The sequence below is a fragment of the Branchiostoma lanceolatum genome, chromosome 17 (genome assembly GCF_035083965.1).
Source record: "Branchiostoma lanceolatum isolate klBraLanc5 chromosome 17, klBraLanc5.hap2, whole genome shotgun sequence".
NCBI classification, from domain to species: domain Eukaryota; kingdom Metazoa; phylum Chordata; class Leptocardii; order Amphioxiformes; family Branchiostomatidae; genus Branchiostoma; species Branchiostoma lanceolatum.
In genome coordinates this window covers 6292814-6310433 of record NC_089738.1, presented here as the reverse complement: position 1 = coordinate 6310433, position 17620 = coordinate 6292814, and the positions used below count along the sequence as shown (strand labels likewise).

The following is a 17620-nucleotide window of genomic DNA, read 5'->3' as shown; positions in this document are numbered from 1 at the left end:
AGAGTACCGTCCTGATCGTCTGATATACTTTGGATTCCTTCTAGTGAAGACACCGATCTGTAAATTCAGGCAAACAGTCGGCAAATTTCCAGGTAAGTCGTTTTCAAAGAAGTATGATGTTGTGTATAATATTATAAGTAGACATATTGGTCAATACAAGGATAAGGGGAATCGTTTTTGTCGGGCGCTCGACGCCATGGCGCTGGCTATTAGGTAGAAAATGGTCAGGTTTTCATAAACGCATTGATACTAAGATCTTAAGAAAATGTAAAAATGCATTCATAATGTTCATGATCCTTTCGCGCTCTGTGCTACAACCGGGTAAAAATATTGCTCTCGAAGCAAATGTTTGGCTCCGGCTTGTTTTGACGTCTTCTTAGGCGTTTTGTGTGGATTTCGATTGTAGAAAGCCTGAGAAAAACGCCTATAAAGACGTCAAAACGAGTCGTAGCCGAACCTCTGCTTGGCCTTGGAGGGTAGTAAAACGTTGCAAGATGTTTTCGTAAACGTACTTTCAAGATTATGCGACCATAGACAGCCTACTCAAAGTTGAATCGCCTTTTTATTTTTGCTCTTCTCAGTCGTTGGTGAACATTTTAAGTAAACAGAGAGAAAAATTGGTTTCTTAGAAATTGCAGCTTTCTTCTAGTTCTGACAATAACATTGTGCTTGTGCGGACTTTGCATGCATACAATCTAGGGCTACATCTCGTTCCATCCAGCTCGTGGCGGGCGGCAGGAAACGCTGGAATTCCGACCGACTTTGTTGATCGTCAAGAGGTTGCTGAATTTCAAAACCCTCAGAGAGTCGATCGTATTTTTGCCTTCCTTGTCAGATTGTCAGAATTTGAACGGAGCCCCGAAATCAGAGAACGGTCGTATATATTCGCGAGAAACTGTTTTAGCAGATTGATGGTAGGCAGTAGCGGTGTTGACGTTGTTTTTCTCAGGAGACCCAAATTTTTAATGCTTTGAAAACGTTATTTCTTAATATAAAGTGCATGACAGTTGTATGACTCCTTAAGTACAGGTGGTAGATTTTGCAGCACGAGCCACCGGTACCTATGACCCTCTATTCAGTGCGACCATTATTAGAAAAATTGTTGAAATACTATTTTTTAGACAAAGTAAATGAATATGTACACGTATATTTTTCATGAAAATGGCAGCTGTGTGTATGGGCTAGGTATATGTACCTTTCTAATGAGCAAAGTCAATGGCAACAAACACGGCGTGCATAAAAAAGGTCAGCAAAGAATCTGTATGAAGTTAGGGCACGTCTAAACTTAGGGTCTCCCCCGTTACCTAGTCAAACATTTTGTATGACCTCAAAGATAGTCTGACATTCAACAAAACTTGCAAGTAGTAACAGAATTCGTTCTTGTGACTTGTACATCGAGTTTTCGGGAGCTATGCCCCAAATCTGACAGCCTGCATTGCACCTTTGCTGCTATGATCCTGTCTACCGTACTTATTTCAAGCTAGTACATCCTTATCAGATCGAGTATACGTAGAGTCACTGGTAGTGGTGTGCGCTTCCATAATTTTTTTCTAGTCTGTAAAGAATGACAAAAAAGTATAGTTCACAGGAATAAGCCACAAATCCCGCTCAATATAGTAGATCTTTACCTATAAACTCATGACCAAAGGCTTACTGCAAGGGGATACGATAACGTAAGAAAAGGTTCAAAATGTCTCATTATTAGATCGATGTGATACACAGGTACTATATCATTTTGTCTTGTCCTGGCCTGAACTTTCCGCTTCGACGACGTGGAATGTTATATCCGCAGGCAAAGCTTGTACTGATAACATGTTCGTATCGTTATTTGTATACAATACATAATTTTGTTCGAATCTCCGAATATGTCTTAGATTTCTTACCTTACAATGATTTATTATCACGTTCATGTTATAAGAACGGTATTACAGCGCAAGGCTGAAAACTCGACCGCCGTGAAACTAAAAAAAAAAGTGTTAGCGTTAACGTTAACACTTATTTTGAGGTGACTCTTTGTTCCTTGCCTAGATCTTTATCTAACTAGCAACGCTGGACAAATACCGACACAGCTTGTGACAGTATCAAAAAAAATTCAAATTAAAAATTAAGTTTCCCACAAACTCAACTTTGTCATTATTATATCAAAAATTACAAATTTTACTGAGGAAATATAACTAGGCGGTGGTCTCGCCCTGAACGTGCATTGTTCAGTACAATTATTAGAAAAACAAAGGCAATACATGCATTGGCACGAAACAATTATATACGCTTCTTGATTGAGGCATATGAAACCGACAGCGTGCCTAGTGATCACTCAGGTAATTTATGACAATGTGATACTGGCGTATTGAGCGGATAACACAGTGTAGAAAAGACCGTCAGCCGTTTTGTCCTTGCCCGGGGGACGATGGTATTGTGGCTGTTCTTTAGAGTTCTGCCAGTGTCTGAGAACAATTCGGAGGTCACAATGTCACAGTGGGTGTTCAGGTGCCCATAGATAGATTTAAACAGAGCCACTGCACTGACCTCTATCTGTTCATTCAAGAAAGGCATATTCTGTACGAAACGCCGGCGCCTGCCGCCGCGCGAGATGATTCGGAGGGCGCGCCCCTGAACTCTTTACAAACAGCATAATAACCAACTGCTCCCCACTGCAATCGATCGCATTTTATATCATTTTATAATATTTTATATTATTTAATATCATTTTATATCAATATCATTTTACATCATTTTATATTCTTCTATATTGTTCTATATTGTTTTATATTGTTTTATATTATTTGGTATTATTTTATATCATTTTATATTATTTCATATTATCTCATATCATTTTATGTTATTTCATATTATCTCATATTATTTTATTTTACTTTATCTAAAACGGGGCGGAACGCTGAGGACTTACAGCCATGGCTGTGAACATACCAGGCATCATCGCCATCGTGATCTTCTACCTGCTCATCCTCGGGATAGGGCTGTGGGCGGCCCGCCGGGGAGCCAAGAAGAACCCGGACGGGCCCGAGAGCGAAGATGTGATGCTGGCGGGAAGGGACATCGGATTGGTGGTGGGCATGTTTACCATGACAGGTACGAGATATTTTCCTTCTTCTTAGTAAGGCTATGTTGATTTGATGATATGGATGACATCGGCGCACGCATGAATTTTCGTCTGCTTCCCACTCAAAAGAAAATCCGGCCATACTGTAAATCGTACAAAGCAGCTGCAAAATGAGAAAATATATGCTGTGAATTCAAAAAAAAAAAGAAGATGTTTCGGAAAATGGATGCTAATGTCGTTGAATATCAAAGTCAATTCCAAAGTCAAAGAAGAAGATGTGAAAGAACAAAAATGAAGAATTTATTATTCAGAAGATTTCATAATGGAGGTGCCTTTTTTTTTTGGTGCAAATTCTTTTATATTCACACGCTCGCATCAGTTCCTGGGTCCCAAAGGATGCCATCCATGTCATAAAATAAATATGGCCTAATCGTGTTGGGAGTGCACGAACCTTAAATCAGACGGCTGTCTTTAAGTTTTGATATCAATAAGATTTGAATGATTACGATGATTTCATGTTATTGGGCAAACCCTTGATTTGTCTGTTCTGATACAGTGTTTTCTCCTGTCACAGAATGAGACATGAAGTGCCGTGTGTTTTATGTTTTTGCCATTCTTTCTTAAACCGCCCCTTGAAGAGGATAGGGTGAATATGTTTTTACATTGTCTCATCTTCAGCAACTTGGGTGGGGGGAGGCTATATAAACGGAACAGCGGAAGTGATCTTTGACCCTGCACAGGGATTCATCTGGTGTCAGGCGCCTTTTGGATATGCCATCGGCCTCGTCTTAGGTAAGTTCGTGAAAACCATCTTGATAATTGTCCCTTTTCGTAACTATATTTTTGGCAGAGTACAGGAGGACGTGAAGACTGTTCAGACTGATAGCATGCAAACGCCAAGAAAATCACTATCTAATTCTAATTGTAAACAACAATACAACAATAGTTTTGTATTCAATACCTGCTATGTATAGATGTTAATTTTTGTTCAAATATGAAGATAAATCAATAGCTTTATTTCCTTAAGAAAATTCACTTTCCATTCTAAGTTGATCAGATGTCATCTTTGTTTGGGACCAAGACATCACTATAGTATGACTGACTCATCTGAATGTTCCTGCTTACACAGGAGGACTTTTCTTCGCCAAGAAGATGCGAGCCGCGGGGTACGTGACGATGTTGGACCCTTTTCAGCAGCGGTACGGAGAGAGGATGGGCGGGCTGCTGTTCATCCCCGCTCTGCTAGGGGAAGTGTTCTGGTCGGCCGCCATATTGTCCGCTCTTGGTGGGTTATAGTTAAAGTTAAAATCCTCCCGCACCATAATTGATGTATAGGGCGGTGCCCATCTCCGTTTCATAGCCCTGGGGCCACACTGTGGTGCAATCACTGCAGCAGGGGGCTAGTCCACTGGCAGTGGAGTGTGTTTAACTTCCATACTGTTTCATAAGTATGTACCATTTTTTGTCTTTGGTATGACTCAATGCGCCTCTTATCCAGAGGTGTCCTACCTGGGGCTTGAACCCCAGTCCTTCTGGTCCAAGTAATTTGAACCAGATGTGGCAGAGTAGCAGAGGCGCAGACCATTACACCCCAGGGACACCCAATACATCTACATGTACTGATAATTCTGCAAGATCCCAAAGAAACATCAGTTCCTCGATATTCTGCACAATGGGCCGTAAAGAATGGAAACGATTTAAAACAATTACAACATTTTTATTTGCAGGAGCGACGCTGAAAGTTGTCCTAGAACTGGAGATCAACACTGCAGTGATCGTCTCCGCAGCCATTGCCGTGTTCTACACCTTGTTTGGAGGGCTGTACTCAGTGGCTTATACTGACGTCATACAGCTATTTTGCATATTTGTAGGACTGGTAAGTTGATGTCTGATAGCTACACAGCCGACAATACAAAGTTTCTGAGGTTTGTCATAGCTGCATTATAGGGAGAGTAGAAGAAGGACAGACAAACCAAGTCACTGTTGATCTATTACTTTCATGATCTTTAATACTAGATGTTGAGAGTGTTATTTATTAAAGTAGGCCCCAATATTTCCTGTTGTTGTGATGTAATACTCGTATATGTGACGTATTTCCTGTTTCCCACACAGTGGCTCTCCATCCCCTTCGCCCTGACGAACCCCCTGGTGTCGGAGATCGGTACCACCACCCTGACCCGGCTCCTGTACACACCTGTTAACGCCTCCGTGTACAACAGAACCTTCAACGAGACGGAGACGGCGGGCTGGTACGGCACGTGGGACGTGAAGTACACCGGAGTGTGGATAGACTTCGCCCTGCTGTTGGTGAGGTTTTAAAGGCACAAACCGTATTTTTTTACCTATCACCAGCCTGTCTTCGCTAGTCACTGACAAACCCGATGCTGGCCCCAGACAGAGGTCATGGCCTAGGATTCTGCTTTGTCCGGTGTTTCCATTTAGGCAGGGTGTGGCGATCTCATGAAAAGGCCAGCTCACAGGCAAGCGTACCAGAGTTCTCCTCCACATCAGCTTTTTCGTATCTATTTCAAAGATGATTCGAAAAAAGGTTAAAATGGGGAAAGGGCAGTGCTTCTCTTAACCCACTGGATTTCTGAAATGGGAGACAACTGGGTGACTACTTTGTACGACTAGCGTTCTGCCTTCTCTGCCTCTTTTAACACCGTTCTCTCTAGTCTAGTTTGCCGTGGTAGGTGTTCTAGCGATTTCTCTTCTCCAGTTCCACGTGCACCCTGCGTTCGCAGGCCGTCTTTTGTCGTGGCTATCCCCTTCTGAGGCTTTGTTCTGATCAGAGCCTTCGGTGCCTCTACCGGTGAGTCACTTCCTTTTACTTCACAGCTACGGTTTATGTTTTGTGTGACGTTTCATGCATGTTCGTTGTTGTTGTTTTACTACCAGATGTGTGGTGGAGTTCCGTGGCAGGTGTACTTTCAGCGCGTGTTGTCGTCAAGATCAGCGGGCCGTGCGCAGTTCCTGTCGTTCGCCGCTGCGATTGGCTGCCTAATCATGACGATTCCCTCAATCCTGATTGGTGCGATTGGAGCCTCCACAGGTAACCCGGATGTAGATGGGACTGTCATGGCGGCGGTTATGGTTGATTGGGCATCTAAGCAAATGATCTCAAGTGTTATGTTGTTTCTTGAACAGAAGCTGAATTAGATCCTGTCATGTGTTCTTTTTTTCGCTCTGGAGGACTTTCGCAACTTGTCCCGAGAATACCTTTGAAATGCGTTGGTCCCCAATCTGTCTGGTTTCTTGTACCTCTTGGTTTACGGGAACTATTGCCATTCAAATTTTTTGTAAAGATTTTATATCGGGCAGCATTTGAAAAGCTTGTTGGACACTGATTTCTCTACAATACGGACTTAGGCCACCGATGACTCATTAGCTTCAAGTAAGCCACATCACACATGACCTTTTGTACATGACTTTTAGTGTTACACTGGTGGCTGCTGGAGTAATGTTTATATCTCAGACAATTTTGGCCTCACAGACCTGCATGAACCGTTCCGCTCTTTTCTCCGACCAAGATTTCTCCTACCAAGGAGGTTTAATCAAGGCTCCTACATAACTGTTTGAGCATGAATACTATAATCAACTTTCCTCTGCGCTTCATAGTGTGATTTATGTCAAACACATGTTTCTGCCCGAATCATGCCACGTAATACACACACACACACACACACACACACACACACACACACACACACACACACACACACAAACACACACAGTACACACAAACACACACACAAACACACGTAAACACACGTGCACACGCACAACTCTTCCTATTCGTTTACCAATAGATTTTTTAATGTGCATTTTTGGACTTTTTTCTCTACCTCCCTTCTTGTAGACTGGCCAGCAACAAGCTACGGCAAGGACCCGGCCATTGAGGGAGAAGCTGGTCTGATCCTGCCCCTGGTCCTGCAGCATCTGACTCCGGTGTGGGTTTCGTTTTTCGGACTCGGCGCTGTGTCAGCTGCCGTCATGTCGTCTGCGGACTCCTCCATCCTGTCAGCGAGCTCCATGTTTTCCAGGAATGTGTACAAGCTTGTCTTCCGACAGAAGGTACGTTGTCTGATTTTGGCGGCGCCCATCTCCGTTCTTCTTGGCTTTCTCTTGGGCCACACAGCTTGTGCATGCGCACTTCACAGGATCCACTGGTAGTGGTGTGCGATCAACTTTCATACTTTTCCCATAAGTGCTAAAAAAAGCTGAGAAAATTACTCTACAAGCAGATGTGCGGTTCTGGCTTTTTTTTTTACAGCGACGTTTTGGTCGGGCTTTCTACTTTGTCAATTTTTTTTGTCTCTGTAAACCACACCTCTGCCACCACTAACCAAGGGGCGCGGCAAACCTATTTACTTCCATTTAAGTTTATTGAGACAAAAAAGACAACAAATTAGAAAGCTCGACAAAAACGCATAAGACACGTAGAAAAACAACCGGAACCACTCATCTGCTTGGAGAGTACGAGAAAGCCGTATTTTCAAAATCTTTAGTGTGAATCTAATAATCAGGCAGATCTATCGGTGGCCATCGGTATCCAAATGCCTAGGGAAAGAGCAGCATCATAAGCCTTCTTTTGCCCCTTGGATGCTGTCATTGCCACAAATAGATCTGCTTGGAGATCGAGCGTACGTCCTTCCTGGCTGCATGCAAGGCTTGCAGTCTTAACCACTACCCATTGTAGCGGTGTTGTTAAAGATAATTTGCCCCCTCTTGCTGGGACGCACATTTGAAGATTCAACGAGGGAAAAGTTATAATTAAGTGTAAACTTTTTGTTTTTGCACAGGCGTCTGAGAGGGAAATCATCTGGGTTATGCGCGCGTCCATTTTTGTGATGGGGGCCCTGGCGACTATCCTGGCACTGACCATAAAGACCATCTACGGTATGTGCATTAAAATTTGGTCTTTTGGAATGGAATGAGCAGGCTACAGTATTTCGTTGTTTCTGCTAGGGTACGCCACCAGATACTTCATTGTGCATTTCTATTGTGTGCAATGCTGGGGTCACATTTCCAATCCGGGGCCCGGCCGGGCAGTTTTTGGGAACGAAAGTTATGATATAAAAGAGAACAAAAACACAAAACGTACCCAGAACTATTAAAGAGCATAGCTTGTGCAAAATCATGGACATATACTTTGATTTTTTCGTTTCCGCAAACAGCCCGGCCGGGCCCCGGTTAGGAAATGTGACCCTAGCATAAGAACGTCCATAACCTGTCGGAAAGTTCGTGTACCGCAGGGTTGTTTGTACTGTGCGGGGACCTGGTGTTCGTCATCCTGTTCCCACAGCTGGTGTGCGTGGTGCATCTGGAGTTCACGAACACCTACGGCTCTCTGTGCGGCTACATCGTGGGGATGGTCCTCAGGTTATGCGGCGGAGAGACGATCATTGGTCTTCCGCCTGCCATCAAGTACGTCAACTTGTCCCCTGTTATGCTACGGTCACATTTGCACCGGCGCCCGTAGGGGTATCCGGTTGTAGGCTCCAAATTTGTCCCGGTGGAGTGTAAGACACCGGAAAGGTACATCTCGGTGTTCTCAAGATTATCTCACGGCACCTATTTGTTACCGGGTCCCGCGTCGATTTTAACTCCTCAGTGCTAAAAACTTCCAGGACCCCGACCGTGCCCCCAAATAGCCCGGCAGCCGCAGGGTGCCCCACTGGGCCACTCAGGGGGCCCGAATGTGCCAAAAACAGCCCATTGGCTGTCCGGCGGGGCCCTTTTTTTCCAATTGTGACCTAAGCATAAGCCTGGTATTCAAACCAAGCTGCTATGTCTCTCTTGTCCTTCCTGCAAATATTTGCGGAGATGATGAAAGCGACTCGGCAGCTATGATAGCTTTGGATACCGGGCTCGAACGAATGGCGGACATGTAAAAGTCGTTAGTTCACGTACATGTACCATAGCAAACAGCCAAACTGTGAAATGGCCAGGAAAATCGCATTGATCATTCAGTAAGGAGGTACGTCTGGAAATGACTGAGAAGCAGCGAACATGCAACTTCTCAAGGCGTGAAAGTCCTTATAACCAAAAAGTGACTTAAATTTTTTCTAAGGTAATACTTGATATATTATACCTTTATTCAACACAAGAGAATGATGTGTCGCCAGTTTTTCGGCCGTAACCATTAATATATTGGCCTTCATCATCAAGAATTTGAGTATTTGACCCACTTTCCTGACGCGCACAGATCTTCGGAATATGTGACGTCAGGAGTAGGTCAAAGGTGCCCGGAAGTCGATACCTGCCGCCGTCTATATAATCACGAAGGACTGTGGCCATAGCCTGGGTGCTATCCTCCTTAGGAACCGCTGGCTCAATCTTTTTAAAAACTACCACTGGCTCAGTCTTTTCAAAAACTATTTGCGGAAGATGGCACCCATGCTACTGTGGCATGTGCAAGTCTAAGTAAACCAGTCTAAACTTAGTCCATTTCTGCGCACCTTTAGATACCCGTTCTTCGAGGAGTCTTCAAACACCCAGCTGTTCCCCTTCCGTACCCTGGCCATGCTGTGCAGCTTCGCCACCATCCTGCTGGTCTCCCTCATCACCGAGCGGCTGTTTAAGGGAGAAGTGGTCCCCCTGAAGTACGACATCGCCGGCTGCTACAGTCCGGACAGGGCACAGAACGGACCCAAGGCGACGGACGTGGCGATGAACGATACTGTCAATCCGAAAACGGCGTTTCCTGAAGGGAAATACACGCCTCATGATCCCTCCAAGCTGTAAACAACATAGGTTTTACCATCGCAAACCTGTAATAACGTCTTCTTTTCACGGAGATATAGTTTTGGGTGTGTCTGTCTGTGTGTATGTGTGTTTCCGCACTACTGTAGTCAGCATAACTCAAGAAACTCTTGATGGATTACGATGATATCTGGTATGTGGGCAGGTGTTATGAAGCCGAAAGTCAAGGTTGATTTTTGGCCCCCTGGTATGTGACCTTGGTACTGCAGCAGAACTTCTGTTTTTGTATCTTTTGACCTGGACGTGCTATGGTCTTGATTTTCGGGCGGCTGATAGCTTGTGATGTAATAAAGAAGTGGTGTAGGTTTGGGCCCCCTTGCAGTTTGTTTTTTATTAAACATTTTAATCCAGGAGGAAAAACCTGAAAAAGTGGTCTCGTAGCCCACCCTGTACATATTTAGTCCAGTATCGAAGAATGATAGGTTGATGTTTGTTGATCAATTTAGGTATGATGTTCTATGGTCCCGGTAGGACATCATGGTTCTACGACTCATTAGGCACATTTATGCAAATGAGAAGATTATGTCATAAATTGAAAACAAAGTAGCATACCTGGTATAATACTTGTCCAAGTGACGTCAAAAGTGGTGAAAGTCACATTCAAGCAGCCGGACAGTGTTTATTTTCTGACCAGTGAAAGTCCCTATTATGCTATTCTCTAGGGACGCTAGAAGATCTTAGAAATCCCGTACAAAACTACCCCTCTCGATCGAAGCCTCTGCTTGGAGAATACTAGTATGCCTCTATGGCGAAAATTGCTTAGCAAAAGATACGCACGTAGCAACGATGACGCGTTTTTGTATATAGGCTATATTGGACCTTGTATAATACGATCTGTAAATTTTTCCTCACGAGAAACCAACTAGTTTAGCAGATGACGATAAAAGAGTATTTCTTCACCTGGAAAGTTAACGTTTATGTGAGTGAAGTTAAATTATCATATCAGTCGATATGATAACTGGGCGATCAGTGTTATTGGGATTTCTTTGAACTGTTTCATCCCTTGAAATAAGTGAAAAATATATCAAGGTCTGTCGGACATTATTTCTAACTTCAAAGCAGATCCGATTATGAAAATGCATGGTTTTTTAATGTGATATGTAGTTATGTATTTAATGTTACATTTCTGTATACGGAAGGTAACTCTCCTGACTTTAATTCCATCTTCAGTCATTAAGGTAATCTGTGGTAACATATGTGACATATGGAAGTATTTGCCTGATGCATATGATTGGTGTAAGGTCTCAATATGTGACATCAGGTCTCAGCATTTCCCATTCAGTATGAACAAAGATTTTGGATCTGGCTTTCATGAGAACGGATTTCAAGCATTTTTCCGAATTTAAAGTTCATTAACTCCTTGATTCCCTCGAATTTCCCTCGAATTGAAAAGCCCTATTGACTTAGGTTCGGAAATGCTGAGACCTGGCCTGACGTCACACATTATGACCTTACAATTGATCAATTCAATCATCAGGCGAGTTGCCGTCAGAACGGCCCAACTTACAAATGACGGGAGCTCCCTGGACTATGGTGGGATTATGTAAAACAAGTGAGAACTTGACTTTGGGGTACATGTATATTTAGCAAAGTATAGTAGACTTTTCAATTTTATGTTTAGCTTCCCTTTAAGGAAAAAAAAATGTTTTCAGGAAGGAAGTATAAAATTAAACTATAACTACGTACATACACTAATCAAAATGTTATGGAGCTTCACTACAAAGTGTAAAGCAGACTTCACTTCCTCTCGCAGAGCAAACAGAAACTACACTGCTCCCTCTAGCAGTACATAAAGAAACTGCAGTGCACACAAACATAGTGACAAACCAAAAACAATTCACTCCCTTGGTGTAGGATAGGTAACACTTTAATAGTCTGGAATTATGGACTATTCCAATGTACCTGTGGAGGTATACATCTGTATCTTACATTCTTTTCCCATGTTTAAACACGAATTCTCAAGTTTACCTATGAATAAAAAAACGTTTCAAGTACAGTGTATTTGTGCCATATATACTTTGTTGCAACAGAGAACAGTGTAATATTTTGTATAAAACACAATTGTTTCCTATAACAAACTCCTGCTTCAAATGTAACAGAAAAGAAGCCAAAAATTGTAATTCTCTATGTTCAAAGACAAAAGATGAATACCTGTGCATTGTTTTAAGAACAATTTGATGACAGTAAACAGTGTCCGTAACAATTGTGTCTTCTTCACTATCAAGAAAATTCCCTTTTTCTTTTTCAAAGAATGTACACGTGTGTATAGGAATGATCTACTAGAATAAGTAACTTAGTCTTCCACCTCCTAAGGCACAGCCTGGTCAACTCTAAATCATCGTTTTTCATACTATTACTCTAGGACCTTGAATATACACACATCTGTGGGGTTGGAATTCGAAGTCATCACTGCTACCACCATTCATTGCTTAAGCTATAAGAAATAACAGTTTTGGCTGAAGAAATTTGGGTATACATGTATATTCTACCCAGCCTATCAACTAAGGCACAGGGTATACGTCAGGCTCATTAATTAGGTCTAGGTCTGGAGTATCATGTCCCATTTCGCTTTGCTTTTGTGGTAGATTTACTGGTCAGTAATAGTTCCTATGTCCTACTAATTTCTAGTCCAGTTTACTGAGGCTTTGATGTGTCAGACTAGTATGAGTTCTTGTCTGTATTAGTGGAGGTGGAAAAGTATGTGCTCTTTCTACACAACGACTGTTCGGTATCTCCTACTGTACTGCTGTTGTCAGTTTTGGTCTTGCTATTACTCACTGCTGTTTCAGTCTGGTCTTCCTAAGAGACTCGTAGAATATTATTTTTCAAGTTCTGCATACTTCTTTTGTAATGTAGCCGGCTCTTGCCTTCCAATGTCTCCTGTGCAGAGTTATATAACTCGCCTTTTTGTTTGTCTACTTCTTGAAGTCCAGGTTCTTGCCGTTTTGCAAACTATTTTTTTACGATGCTAGTCTTGCCTTGTTTCTTGGAGCTGGCTTTCTACTAGAAGTGTCTCCCTTACAGGATTGTTCTGGTCATCGTGCTAATCATTTCTTGCTGCTTTGCACATTTCTTTTGCAATGCTGCCAGCTCTTGCCTTGTTTCTTTCAGTTGTCTTTCCAGAGTCTCCCTTTCAGAATGGCTTTGGTCATTGTGTTTGTCTACTTCTTGCTGTTTTGCTAACTTGTTTTGTAACGTTGTCAGCTCTTGCCTTGTCTCTTGTAGCTGTCTTTCTAGTGTCTCCCTTGCGGCATTGTTTTGGTCTTGCTGTTGTGCAAACTTCTTCTTTAATTTGGATAGCTGCTTCTTAGTCTTCCTCAACTGCTGCTCAAGTGTTTCCCGTGGAATGTTCTCGAAGCTTGTGGTCGAACTTGTGGTACCATTGGTTTTGTGACGTGTTTCCGTGTCCGCATGTTTGTCACATAATGTGACATGTACCTTCCTACACATGTGGCAAATGTTCCTGAGATCCTCTTGTCCCCTTTCATTGTTCAGCTCATCGGGGAAAAACAACATACACTGCTGACTTCTTATGCACTTATGCTGACCATGGCTGTCCACTTTGGCACGAATTTCATGTAGATCACCACAAGGTAGACTTTCCAACACCTCTCTATGTCTCTCATAGTCGCATCCCTTACAGACAGAGCCGCCTTGGACAAACTGAAGGACTGTCTGAAAATGTAGGAGGTTAGAAACAGTGTGTGGCAACGCCTCCGACAGTTCTTGTGCACGTACCGTCACCCCTCGGACCTTCAGCGTCCACCTCATATCCGGATAGATGTGCAACGATTTCTGAAGAACTGGTGACAACGAGTCAAAGGGGGTAAGAAAGTGGAAAACTGCTTCTGTCTGCAATCTCAGGTGCCAGTTCTCCCATCGGTCCTTTAGCTCGTCTTGCCACACTTTTTCCAGAGACTTTAGTGTGATGGGTGCTAGATAGTTTGTATAACTGCGAGGCCTTCTGTCCCCTCTATTTTCAATGTTAACCTGACTTCTGTCCCCTCTATTTTCAATGTTAACCTGACTTCTGTCCCCTCTATTTTCAACGTTAACCTGACTTCTGTCCCCTCTATTTTCAATGTTAACCTGACTTCTGTCCCCTCTATTTTCAATGTTAACCTGACTTCTGTCCCCTCTATTTTCAATGTTAACCTGACTTCTGTCCCCTCTATTTTCAACGTTAACCTGACTTCTGTCCCCTCTATTTTCAATGTTATTTAGCTGACTTCTGTCCCCTCTTTTTTCAACGTTAACCTGACTTCTGTCCCCTCTATTTTCAACGTTAACCTGACTTCTGTCCCCTCTATTTTCAATGTTAACCTGACTTCTGTCCCCTCTATTTTCAATGTTAACCTGACTTCTGTCCCCTCTATTTTCAATGTTAACCTGACTTCTGTCCCCTCTATTTTCAATGTTAACCTGACTTCTGTCCCCTCTATTTTCAACGTTAACCTGACTTCTGTCCCCTCTATTTTCAACGTTAACTGCCGGAAGGTTTGTATGACAGGGGCATCCGCTCTGCACATTGTTTTCTTCATATATATATGCAGCGGCATTACGTATGCCTTCCATATCAACACCGTCTGCTCCGCTCAAAAGAAGCCTGAGATTCGGACCCTGTTGTTCCACAAACTGCAGAACTTCAGACTGAAAGTGTATCCATCTGACCTTATTACACCCGCCCTTCGGTTGCGGCGCAGACGACAGGTAAAGGTTGATTCGGTCTGCGCTGTACTGACTTCTGCCAGTGATGCGATTCAGGGCTGTGGCTACCAAGACGAATTCTCTGCTGTTCCCTGGTGTGAAACAGTTCTCTGGTAGTACGTCTTTCCTCCCCTCGTTTGGAGCAGTTCCCTTTACGTACAACAAACCATACAAAACCAGCTCCTCTGGCAAAAGCGCCTCCTCATTTTGGAATGAAAGACTGTTGAAAGTGCTAGGAGCTTTTGACTGAGAACTGCTAGAGTAAGAATGCATCTGTAGCACAGCAGAAGTTTCTGTTTGGACGATATGATCTTCATGTTCCTCATTCTCTTCTCCGCTGAACAGTTGTCTTAGAATCTCATCGGCTGCTTTCTCTTTCTCCTTCGATGACTCAACAGTCGGGCGGACGGCACGTTTTGGTCGCTTTGACGACGCAGTGTCACGACTGTTGTGGTGCAGCGGACGTTTCTTCTTACCACTCCTTGTCCACGCAAAATCCTGAAAGAACATGTCAACATTGATGGCTTTACTCCTATCCTTCCTGAGATGCTTCATGACACATTCTATTGGCCATCCAGACCTCCCTGGAAGTGTGTACGAGAACTTGTACAGTGACATCTTGCTTAAATTGATGATGTCCTTGATTTCAGGGACTGTGTCTACGATATTCTTCAGCCAATCCTGTCTGCCGTCGAATATGACCCCAGTGCGACAATCTTGAATCTTTCCTCCACTCAAAAGCACAAACTTTTGCTCAAATTCTGGACGTCTGACATTCAAGAAGAGTTTTCGTCCAACAAGCTGTGGGCAGGTGTCGGCAAGTTCTTCCCAGATGTTGGCGTACTTCTTTTCAACCCTTTGTAGTTTTTGTGTACGGGGCTGGAAGAACATCTCTGCATTGATTGTTTTGTCGCCATTGTTTCTGAGATACTTCATGACATTGATCATCTTCCATCCCCCCCTACCTGGAAGTGTGTATGAGCACTTTGACAGAGACGTTCTAGCAACACTAACGATTTCCTTGATTTCAGGGATTGTGTCAACAACGTTCTTCACCCAGTCCTGCCTATCATCAAATATGGCCCCAATACGACAATCCTGAATCTTCCCTCCACTCAAAAGCACAAACTTTTGCTCGGATTCTGGATGACCAACATTCAAGTATAGTTCCCGTCCTACAAGCTGTGGGCAGGCTTCGACAAGTTCTTCCAAGAAGGCGGGAAATCGCTGTTTTTTCCTTTCGATCCTTAATTGCTGGAGTTCTTGCGTACTAGGAGGAGGCCGAAAGAACATCTCGACATCGATTGTTTTGCCCTCATTCATCTTTAGATACTTCATGACCTTGTCCATTCTCCATCCAGACCTTCCGGGAAGTGTGTACGAGTTGTAAGTAAGGAAAGTAGCATTTTTCTTCTTCAGCATTGGGACTGCCTTTACAAGGCGCTTAAACCACTTCTTTCTGCTGTAAAATGTGACCCCCGAAGGACAATCTAGAATCCTTCCTCCACTCTTGAGTACAAACTTGCGCTCAGGTCCTGCACCTAGAAAATCCAAGTAAAGTTCCCGTCCAACAAGCTGTGGGCAGACCAAGGCAAGTCTTTTCCAGAATGGGGCAAATGCAGACATGGTGTTCTGAAACACATTTACAGTCATCATCATTATCTTAGCAAAGAAGGCTATTGTATTATTTCCTCATAAATTATGTAAATGAGGCCCTCATTTGCATGATTTATGTCTTATAATGTAAAGATTTACTTAAGTTCCAAATCCTCGTCATTTACCAATATTGAATCATAGTTAGTATGTTGTCATTAATTATGCAAATCAGGTATTAATTCACATAATTGATACCTTATGATATTGCTCTTTCTCAGTTACATGTGTCATGTGTTTGAGAGTCCTATAATCTTAACATTTGTGTCAGCGTTCAAATATCATCATAATCCTTCCAGAGGCTTGTTAATTAGTATCATCATTATCATCCACTAGGTTTGTATACATGTAATAATTCATGCACACGAGATAGAAATATATTTACATATCATGTTTTGCAATACAGTGGAGTGTAAGGTTTTGTACTAGTATTTCCAACATGCTGGGAGTGTCAAAGCAAAATGACAAACTATTATACTAAAACAGGGCTTTTATTTAGTACCTTTCATGAAAAACCTAAACAAATTATTACCCATCAAAATTTTGTTTACCCAACCCCCTGTCAAATCCAGATTTTTCTACCTAATTACCCCCCCCCCCGTCCAGTCCAGATTTTTGTGACCTACCCCACTGTCCAAATCCAACCTCTTGTTGTTGTTGTCCTTATTTTTTTTAAACGTGTATTATATCGCTAGACGTGGTCTCTTGGTGCCAGGTTTGACTTGGTCCAGTTACGAGTCAATTGTCTCTCTAGGTACTTAGCACTTGGTGACTTGAACCTCTTCCTTCCCCCCTCTTTAATTTATTCTTTGGAGTAGCCCATAATTTTGATCAAGTTCACTTTGCCCCCCTCCCCCTTCCTCGGTAACATAAGTTTATCTATCGACAAACTATGTGACAAACGGCCTAAAAACAATGCTTCAGGTTACTCTACCAATATCTGGGGTATCCTCTACCTCTCATATGTCCTAATTTTATGCCAAAATGTCAAACAATGTGTACCTTTTGCCTGTTTTTTTCCTGGCAGATCGCGAAAACAACAGTTGGATCTTTCCGCTCTCAAAAGTTTGCAAAGGATCATGGGAGATGTTCACAATCTCCAAGCAGATGTGGGGTAGAAGGTAGAGTCCTGGTTTGGGTATCAGACCGGAGTTTCTTTTACGATTTCGTATGTAGGGTTACAATTAAGAAAAGTAGGGCGGAAAATGTAATTGTTTCGACGAAAAGGGAGATGTTGCTGCTTTCCAATGGACTGCTCAGTATTTGTGATCTGTTGTGTCTTTATTTGGGGTAGAAACTATTCAAAATATTAACGTTGGGTAACATAAATTCGCCATTTTTCCGATAATGGTTGACTGAAATCAATCTAGCAGAACAATAAACCATCCTTTTTTCCCATCATTCTGTCAGTATCATGTACTGTCTTTGCACAAA

At 42.7% G+C, this 17620-nt stretch overlaps 1 protein-coding gene and 1 long non-coding RNA gene across 2 annotated transcripts; one reads left to right on the top strand and one right to left on the bottom strand.

Annotated features, from left to right (window-relative positions):
* The first annotated feature begins 2884 nt into the window (after nt 1-2884).
* LOC136422610 (high affinity choline transporter 1-like) lies at nt 2885-10911 on the top strand. Its single transcript, XM_066410419.1, has 10 exons — nt 2885-3090; nt 3740-3853; nt 4191-4346; nt 4789-4937; nt 5174-5368; nt 5960-6113; nt 6921-7135; nt 7864-7960; nt 8317-8488; nt 9529-10911. The coding sequence occupies exons 1-10, from the start codon at nt 2913-2915 to the stop codon at nt 9806-9808; spliced, it is 1710 nt and encodes a 569-aa protein (XP_066266516.1). The 5' UTR covers nt 2885-2912; the 3' UTR covers nt 9809-10911.
* A 766-nt stretch (nt 10912-11677) lies between these two features.
* LOC136422611 (uncharacterized) lies at nt 11678-17279 on the bottom strand. The gene is made up of 2 exons (XR_010753644.1): nt 17189-17279; nt 11678-16165 (listed from the first exon to the last, which is right to left on the bottom strand). It is a non-coding gene; the product is annotated as an uncharacterized lncRNA (long non-coding RNA).
* Between the last annotated feature and the right edge of the window lie 341 nt (nt 17280-17620).

Bases quoted from the DNA above. Each gene is read 5' to 3' on its own strand.
- LOC136422610 (XM_066410419.1), top strand. From the start codon at position 2,913: ATGGCTGTGAACATACCAGGCATCATCGCCATCGTGATCTTCTACCTG. The intron at 4,347-4,788 runs GTGGGTTATAGT...TTTTATTTGCAG, and splicing joins CGCCATATTGTCCGCTCTTG to GAGCGACGCTGAAAGTTGTC. The intron at 7,136-7,863 runs GTACGTTGTCTG...GTTTTTGCACAG, and splicing joins AGCTTGTCTTCCGACAGAAG to GCGTCTGAGAGGGAAATCAT.